The sequence below is a fragment of the Blennius ocellaris genome (assembly GCF_963422515.1).
Source record: "Blennius ocellaris genome assembly, chromosome: 21".
NCBI classification, from domain to species: Eukaryota; Metazoa; Chordata; class Actinopteri; order Blenniiformes; family Blenniidae; genus Blennius; species Blennius ocellaris.
Window position 1 is genome coordinate 1,801,692 of NC_137670.1, and position 9,370 is coordinate 1,811,061.

Here is a 9,370-nt window from a genome sequence, read left to right on the forward strand (position 1 = left end):
GAAAATATTCCGGGTCAGTTTAATTTATTAGTGTGAGAATTAATCCTAAAACAGAAGTTTTGAAAAGGACGTCAATATTGTTCTTGTATCTATATTCACATACAGAGAGGGTTTTTTTTTTTTTTTCCAGTAATCCAGATTAACGACACGTTAGAAGATAATCCAAGTTGTCAGTTTTTTATTGTGAAAATACATTTGGTACAAAGCAGTTTATAAGATTGCGTCTAGTAAAAGAAGCCAGTGCATGTACAGTATATACAAGAGGTTAAAGGAGGCGAGAGGAGGAAGCAGAAGGTGTTAGTTTAGTTTAGTTTCGTTAGTTATTGCTCAGTAACGTCGTTGGCTGGCCTGCTGGAAGTTTGAACAAATCTTCACTGGAGTCCCTTTTATATAAAAAACAAAAACATGTGCTTGTTCCTCGCGTCGCATGGCGAGATACTAGAAAAATAAATACTATAAACATCTCTGGAAGTAAAAAACAAAACAAGATGTGTGTGACGTGATGTCAGCAGAGTGAGGAGGCGACCTGGAGCGGGTCGAACGGCGGGAAAACAAACTAAACAAGAGTTTTAAAAACAACACGAGAGTTCCTGCTGCTGCAAAAACTTTTTTTTTTTTCCAAATAGAATAGAATTGAGACTAAATGATTGGACTCTAAAAGCAAAAATGTTTCTGAGGTAATCATCCTGGCAGTTGTTTTTTTTTTTTGTTGTTGTTTTTTTCTAAAGGTATTGGATATTTGTACACGGAGCGCGAAGCCGCGGCTTCCCCTCGCAGAGCATTCCACCCAGCATTCCCACATGTTAACAGTTTGAGATCGGGAGTCTAGTGTTTCCTGTCCCTCCGAGCACCAGAACAATCCTCAGTGGGACTGAAGGAGGAGGAGGAGGGTGGAGGAGGGCGGAGGAGGGCGGAGGAGACCCGGGACGGCGGCGAGGAAGCAGCTACATTCAAAAGGCCTCGATGTGCCGGACAGGCCGTCACCTGACGGAGGCCGTCTGTGGCTAATGGCCCGTGAGCCGGGATCCAACCGGGTTACATTCACTGGAGTCCGGGTGTTAAATGTCAACGGGGGGGTTGGGGGGGGGGGAACTTAAGGCGCACGAAGACGACGCCACGGGTTACGATGCAGGGCGAGAGGCCACACCCACAGCGTGAGAACCGAGCTCCACTCCGCCCAGCTAATAACTTCAAATGGTCCGATATGTGGTCCGGGTGCGACCCCCCCCCCCCCCCACGGGGGTCAGAGAGTCCACAGTTCCTGGTCCAGAAGGTTTCCTCGTCCCGGCGGCTCGCCGGTCGCTCCGTCGGGTCCGTGGCGTCTGCGTCCAGAGGAAGACGAGGCTGCGGGAAGGGAAACGAAGCTTCGTCGTTAGCGTCGGCGCAAAGACAGGAAAAAAAACAAAAACAGATTTCAATGTTTTAACAGAGTTTTTTTTTTTTAGATGGATCGGGCCGGAGGGGGGAGGCGTCAGCGAGGCAGAAACAAAAGGCGGGGGTTGGGGGGGTCGGGGGAGGGGCGTTAAGTAAACCAAACTTTAACACCATTAAAAATTCTGAATCGTTGTCAAAAGTAAATCCACGGAAATGTGAGTCTGAAGCCTCCACAAGGAGTAATCCTGAATGACCCCCGTCCACCTGACTCATCACATGACTCATCACCTGACTCATCACATGACTCATCACATTACTACTCTCCAGATCAACAAGGCCGAGCAGCCAGAGCAGTTTTTTTATCCTTTAATCTCAACGCAGCCTGTTCAAGGGTTGATTTATTATTTATACTATGAGTGCTTTTATACTGTAACATATATATATATATTAGGGACGCACCAATACCACTCTTCTTCCTAAATGAGTAGTGTGTAAGTACTTGCCCATACCGAGTACTGAGGCCAATACGTGTGTGTGTGTGTGTGTTAAACAACACTTACTGAGCAGTTTAAGCTTGATAAAGAGGCCCGGCCGTTTCCTCAATAGGTTCTGCAAAAGAAGAAGAAGAAAAAAAGTGATTATAAACCTTTTTATTTCTTAAAGTTCCGGATTTTTCTGATAAAACCAGACCGGCGGCTCCGTGTTTCACGGCAGACAAAACCAGGGCGCCGCCCCGCCGCCACTAATCCGCCCGGTTACAGGTTTCAGGCCGTTTTGGCTGCAGCCTCACGTTCACGTTGCCGACGGCGACGACTCAGCGGAGTCGCCGGCGTGGCGTTTATGAATCGCGAGGGATTAACGGAGTCCCGTCGAGCCCGAACGCGCGCCGGAGGACGAAAGAGGAAGCGGCGTTCCTGCGGAGCTTCACCTCGTAGAGGCCGCTTGTGTGACTTCCTCCGATGCACCATGACGCCGATGATGAGCGCGGCGCCGACCAGGACGATGGCGAGCACGGAGAAGCTGGTGATGGCCGCCAGTTTCCACACGTCACGCGTCTCTTCCACGGCGTTGCCTGAGGAGGAAGAGTGACGAGGTCAACGTTAGAAAACTGGATCCAAACTAAGTGATTCCAAAGAGTCAATTAAAGCAGCAAAGTGATTTCAGTTTAGTCCACATCAACCTGATCTGACCTCTGACCTCTGGAGGGCCAACAAGTCAAACATCACATGTTAAACTGCAGATATGGACAAATGCAAAGTCTTTCCTTCTTTTGATCCTTTTGCAAGAACTTGCCAGTCTATTCTGAAATTTACATATTAAATTTAATCAGATACTATAATAGTTGCAAAAAAAAAAAAAACCCCTCAGTCACCTGTATCTGGATATCGAATTTTTATTCAGGATTAAAACAATTTGTCATCATCTGGACATTTTTTTTTTTTTTTTTTTTGAGTTTACGTGTCTAAAGTATCACTTCACATAAATTGGACACCTTTATTGTGAAAAGTGTTGCGTCATGTGACCTCCACAGATTCTTTAATAAATTCTGACCAAAGGACGGTTTTGAATGTCATTTTTGACAATCTAGTGTTTTTAGATCAGCCTCTGTCAGTTTTCATATTTATACTTTCAAAAAAAAAAAAAATGGCGGCTGGATTAGATCCTCTGGCGGGCCGGTTCTGGCCCCCGGGCCGCATGTTGGACCCCCCTGAATTAAAGTTTCATCTGAGTCCGAGGCCTCTCCGTGTTTTAAATCCTACCGTGTTGTTTTGACTAAAAAAACCAACAGTTTCGATATCAACAGGCAAGACGTGGTCACATGACGTCTGACCACCGACGAGTCGGAGTCTCACATGTGTTGCAGGACGGCGTCTTGGGGTACTGCTTGCAGGACGAACACGACACGCACACGTCCAGATCCGAGTTCCAGAACTCTGTGATGCGACACTCACCTGCACAACGAAAAACATGATATTTAACACAACAACAACAACAACAAAAATAGGATATGAGCAACACGTTGAAGGAATAAGAGCAGAATGACGCTTCACGTTCCCGTTTCCACGTTCATCCATTCACGCCAAACGACACCAAAAACTACTGAAACGGCGAAAGAAGGCGAAACTGTGACGACGGAATAAACGGCGACGGCTCATACGTTCACTCAATTCGCAGTTTAAACGTCTAGAAAAGTTTAAATCCAGTAAAAAAAAAAGGCGGAAAAAGATCATATCATAAGTAACTGTCATCAAAAATCCACAATTCTGAGATTAACTAAATATTTCTATTATATTTTGTGAAACTCTCCAAACGCAACCAGCCTTTGAATGGAAGTAAATTATAAATACAACTTAAAGAGCATGTTGCTCACGGTTTCAAGGTTAAATGTGGATGTAAAGGTTTTGGTACGGTGGCCTGGAAGAGCAAAGCAAATAAAGAAAACAGAGATTACATAGAGAGCGGGATTACTATTCCAACGACACGTCATCGGTACCGTCAAACTAACCGAGTCTCGTCCCGACGGGGGGGAAAATCCAACTTTTCTTTCATTTGTAGTGGGTTTTGGGGGGGTTGTTAGTGTTTGCTCCTCCAGGCCACCGTAGTTCAGTGTTTTTCAACCTTTTTGAGCCAAGGAACACTTTTTTGTTTGGAAAAACCACCCAAAAATGTTAAAATATTTAACTCTGTAGCCTCTATTAACAATATAAAGTCTTTCTCATCAAAGTTTTATCAACAGGAATACAGTAAATCCAGAAAGCAAGGACTTTTTTTAATAGTGCCTCCCTCAGTGTGAAACCTGGATCTGATGGATGAAGAGCTGAGATCCTGGTTTTCAAAAACTTCTCCATCACTGTCACTGACACAGTACTTTGATACAAGATGGTAGCAGGAGGTGGAGATGAACCACACTGACGTCTGTCACTTTACATTTCACCGGCAAAGTTCTGTGCTGCCCTCTAGTGGTGAAGAGTATTTATACATGATTACTCTGCAACACACCGTCGCTGTGAGAGCAAAGGTTTTTTTTTTAGAAAAAAATTTGAAATTCACTCCAATCACATCTGACGAGATCTGGAGGAAACACCAGAGGTTGAAAAAGGAGCAGCAGGAGGAGACAATGGAGGCTCCGTCTCTTCTCCCCCCGCCGCCGTCGCAGGACAGACGAACAATTAAAGCCGGGCACTTCCTGGAGGATGGGAAGCGACCCCGCCCCGGACAAAACAGGTTTAACACTGTTGTTTTCTCTGCAGGATCCACAGATTCACAACATGTAAACAACACAAGCAACCGAATGAAACAACACCAGACATGATTTCACTGCACGAGGAGGAGGGAGGGCCTAGAGACGCTGAATTATAAAACAATAATAACAATAATAATACTTCCCTTCCAGTGGGACACAACAATTCCGTCTAGAACAGTGAGAATACAGAAACCGAGCCGAGCGCTGACTCATCGTCGGCGGCGACTTTTTTTCATGCTCAGACTGGGAGCTGGAAGCAAAGACACGAAAACCCAAAGTGGCTGAATGACTGGGCAGGAAACTGCGACCGCTTCACTGACAACATGAACATCGTGGTGACGTCAGGCTGCAGGAGCAGCGAGGCGAGAGAGAAAAAACTGTTGGAGCAAATAAACAGAAACTGGAAAGTACACGATGAGTTTACTGGCAAACGAAACAAAGAAGTAGCAGGATGAAAGGCTTTGCTGATAGCGTGGCGCGTGTGTGTGTGTGTGTGTGTGTGTGTGTGTGTGTGTGTGTGTGTGTGTGTGTGCAGGCCGGCGTCACATGTTCACAAGTCAAAGTCATAGAACTTTTCGCCGTCGGCAAACAAAACCTGATGGAGTCGTGAATCATTACACGACGCACTGATTCCCAACATTTCATTCATTAATGTCACAAAAACGACTCCGACTCAACATTTACACGAACAGTGTTTTGATTTAAAGACAGTTTTTTGGGGAGAAATTTCAATTTAAAAGTTTTAAAATACTGTAAGGACATGAATGTGAACTTCCTGTTTATATATATACACATACAATTATATGTAATTGTAATAAGAACACCAAGCATAGTTGTTTAACTACTTTATTTCTCTTTGTTTCTTTGTATTCAGACCACCTACACACTTCTATACTACCTGCTGCTGCAAATACAGTTAAGAAATGATAATATAATGTGATCTACGCGGGTAAAGGAAGCAGCAGGAGGGAGAACGGCGGCGAGAGAGAAGGACGATGGGTCACAAAGAAACAAAGAGTGACATAGAATTTGGCTTCTCTTCAAGCGAAGGACAGAAATTAGAGCTGAATGCGTCTTTTGTGGAGGAAAAAAAAAAAAAAGTGATGAATGAAAGTTTGAAAGTTCCAGTCGAAGCGACACCAAAGAACCAGAGAGTTTAATCCTCAGAGGGAAGGAGGAGAAGAAGTGACCTGGAGGTGATCTGTGGTAAGTTAAGGTCGGGTAGCGGAATGAACCCGAGACACTCTAGTTACAAAGTAGCAGAAAGTACTAGTTGACCAGTTTGTTACAAAGTAGCAGAAAGTACTAGTTGACTAGTTTGTTACAAAGTAGCAGAAAGTACTAGTTGACCAGTTTGTTACAAAGTAGCAGAAAGTACTAGTTGACCAGTTTGTTACAAAGTAGCAGAAAGTACTAGTTGACCAGTTTGTTACAAAGTAACAGAAAGTACTAGTTGACTAGTTTGTTACAAAGTAGCAGAAAGTACTAGTTGACCAGTTTGTTACAAAGTAACAGAAAGTACTAGTTGACTAGTTTGTTACAAAGTAGAAGAAAGTACTAGTTTGTTACAAAGTAGCAGAAAGTACTAGTTTGTTACAAAGTAGCAGAAAGTACTAGTTGACTAAAGTACCATTTTTACACCCTGAAACCTCCTCTGTGTTTTAATGAGACGTTCAGAAACGTGAAACTACTTGATATTCATGAGACACATTAGTAAACTCCTGCTTCATCTTCATCTTCATCGTCACTAAACTAAATGAGGAAGAGTCGCTTGAAAACCTTCTACTCACTTTCAATTATGTCGCTGCTCCACTGGAATTACATTCAGTTATAACTGAACTACAATAATGATAATAATAAGAGTTTATGTATCGTAACAGTAAACGACAGAGGATTAATAGATGAAAGAATGAATGGAACGCACAAAACTACCGGGATATGTTGTGGAAACAGTCGGAACTAAAACTTTAAAATCCTAAAAAAAAAAAACATTTTGCCTCTCGTCCAGCATCTTCTTCCAGATGTTCTGTAAAAGAAGCTGCTGGTTTTAAAGTGGTGGGGTGAGAATACCCCCCCCCCCCCCCCCCCCCATTCACTTCAACCTCATCAAAGAACTGCACATACTTTCATTAAAAACACAGTTTATGTCGTCGTTTTAATTAATTGTTGCACTGGAATGTCACTGTACGGGTCTGTTTGGTCCTATGGGGGGGGGGGGGGGGGGGGTCGCAGGTCCTACTGTAGTGGAAATATGTAATATTATCAAAATTAGGTTAAAAAAAAGGTTATAGTAAATATATAAAGCATGAAAGTCATTCTAGAAATAAAACTGTTACTGTTGATTTCCTTGCTGCATTTATGAGCGATAAAGAGCCGCTGCACTACAAAAAGGGTGATTTTAAGCCGCAAAGCAGTTTTTTTGTTACTTGGTGGCAAAAAAAGATCAACTTGATGATCCTCTGAGGATAAACGCGTCTCTAAAGTTTCCCCGTCCTCGTCCTCGTTGATGCTTCAGAGCAAACCGAGCAGGGTGAGTCTCCACTGTGACTTTCTCTCCGCCGGTCATTAATAAAGCTGCAGCCAAAAGCACACCTGCTGGAAAAGTCATGTTTGAGTCACTTTGACCTCCGACTCCGGTCGTGTCGACGCCACCCTCCCCGTCCCCCTCCCCCCCCCCCGTCCCCCCCGCCTGACTCACTCCCTTCTCAGGCCCTGGTCACAGCACAAATGTGTCACAGCCCTTGTAAACATTTGTCCTGGTGATTCCAGCGCTACATCATCCTGCTGGGCTCCGGAGGCCCGGAGAGGAACGGAGGAACTGAACCTTGACCGCCGGTTGACCTCGGCTCACAAAGAAACCTGAGGAGGGAACTTTGCTTTGCTCCTCCAGGGCAAACGGACAATAAATATAATGGATAATGAAAGTGTTTTATTGGGATTCTTCTTGTTTCGTTGCTTTTAACACATGATGTTTTCAGGACCACACACATGTTTTGGGGTTTTGTTTGCCATTACAAGCAGAACATGTAATGGCTGAAGGTCTGCAGAGCTTTTTTTTTTTTTTGCTTCATGATTAGAAGTCAAAAGCTGAGCTCTGACTGTAACAAAGGGTGTTTCTGGGTGTGGGGGTTCTCTGTTTTGTCATGAAGTGGAAGGGGGTGGGTGGATCAGCAGCTGATGGCCAGATGTAGGGAAAAGCTCCACACACAGAGCCAAGAGCGCAGATCAAACGTGTTTTCAGTTTACGTCGTTAAAAACAAAAAAAAAACAACAAATGCACTTGGTGACTTTTAATGCCTCAAGGAAACGATCTGAGCCCATGTTGTGTTACTGGTGCAATCCGAGTCTGTTGGGATTAAATCCAGACTCCTGGGGGATGTGGAAACACAGTGAAATGCTCCTCTCGGTTGTTGTTTTTTTTTTTTTTTTCCAATGCGTAAAAGTGTGTAAAAGTGGACGGGACCGTGCGCCGTTTCCATGCGGACCCGGACAGGGTGAAATAAGGCGATCGGAATGCGGAACCGGTGAGAAAATGCGGCCGGTAAAAGGAAACGGTCCTGTAAAGCAGACCGTCCCGTTATCTGGCTCCATTAGAGGGAATCGAACCAGACACTTTACCCACTTTATCCAACACGAAATAATAATTAAAAAAAAAAGGGGGGGGGACGAGCTGACAAGCGGTTTATTCCTTAGCGATGTTTCTAAAAGTTGCTATAATAGACCAAAAAAAAACTAAAAACCAAAACAAATAAACGTGCGTAAAAGAGCGAGCGGACTTACTTTTCTGTGCGCTCGCGCACTGGAGGCTGGCCGCGGCCGCGAGGATGAGTCCGCACAGCGCGCGCACGGAGTTCGAAGCCACCATGTCTGTCCCCGGCTATTCCCGAACGTTCATCTGCCTTCAACAGAACCGCGAGCTGGCTGGTGTGCGCGTGTCTCTCTCTCTCTCCCTCTCCCTCTCTCTCAGCCCTTGGAAAAGCGGCGGCGAGCGTCGGAGTGAGTCACCCGCAGGAGCCTGCGCCTTGTTTTAAGAGGCGCACACACCCACGCGAACTGTTCGACTCCGATGAGTCATTTCCGATGTGCCGCGGCGCTCATTCACAGGAAACCCGCCGTCTCACTCACTCTCCAGCCCAAGCGCCTCAGGTGGGACACCTCCAGAGTTGACTTTATATTTTTATCAACACCTTAAAGCATGCACTTTTTGTTTTTGGGGGTTTTTTCTCTCGTGCGTATAAGTTTTTGCGTTTTATTTTTCTCTCTCCCCCTGCGTCGTCTGGAGTTAATAGTGTTCTCATTTGTTATTACCACGCCTGTCGACGTCATTCCCCCCGCGGCCTGCCAAGAAACACAAGGTTTCTGGCCACAGTGTTGGTCCCACACACAGGAGAGAGGAGCAGCAAGCTGAGGAGAAAACATATGACATTCTCGAGGAAAACTTATCTGCTCCTGCAAGCCTTTAGGGAAAGAAAGAGAGAGAGAGAGAGAGAGGGAGAGAGAGAAGCTCCATGCTCTGCAGAAAACAACAGCAGTGATGGTCTGACATTTGCAGAGAGGGGTGGTGTTATTAACCGGGGCTGGGTGTAGCCTGCAGAACAAATATGCAATAACAAAAGCCAGCGGAGAGACAGACACACGCTGGCCTCGGCCACCGCCGAGGGTTTTATCACTTCATCCCCGGAGCACAGAGTGAAAAAAAAACCAACAAAAAAAAACCCCTCACTCGTTGATTCCCAGCAGCCTCGGCCCAGG

General features: G+C 45.2%; 1 protein-coding gene across 1 annotated transcript; it reads right to left on the reverse strand.

Annotated features, from left to right (window-relative positions):
- Positions 1-163: 163 nt before the first annotated feature.
- Positions 164-8,964, reverse strand: LOC308145754 (uncharacterized protein). Its single transcript, XM_080517296.1, has 5 exons — positions 8,399-8,964; positions 3,228-3,326; positions 2,303-2,446; positions 1,935-1,983; positions 164-1,344 (listed from the first exon to the last, which is right to left on the reverse strand). The coding sequence occupies exons 1-4, from the start codon at positions 8,481-8,483 to the stop codon at positions 1,943-1,945; spliced, it is 369 nt and encodes a 122-aa protein (XP_080373422.1). The 5' UTR covers positions 8,484-8,964; the 3' UTR covers positions 164-1,344; positions 1,935-1,942.
- Positions 8,965-9,370: the final 406 nt, after the last annotated feature.

Coding starts and splice junctions, on each gene's coding strand:
- LOC308145754 (XM_080517296.1), bottom strand. CDS start 8,483: ATGGTGGCTTCGAACTCCGTGCGCGCGCTGTGCGGACTCATCCTCGCG. Junction 3,327..8,398: donor GTGCGCGAGCGCACAGAAAA/GTAAGTCCGCTC, acceptor TTCGTTGTGCAG/GTGAGTGTCGCATCACAGAG. Junction 2,447..3,227: donor GACGCCGTCCTGCAACACAT/GTGAGACTCCGA, acceptor CTTCCTCCTCAG/GCAACGCCGTGGAAGAGACG.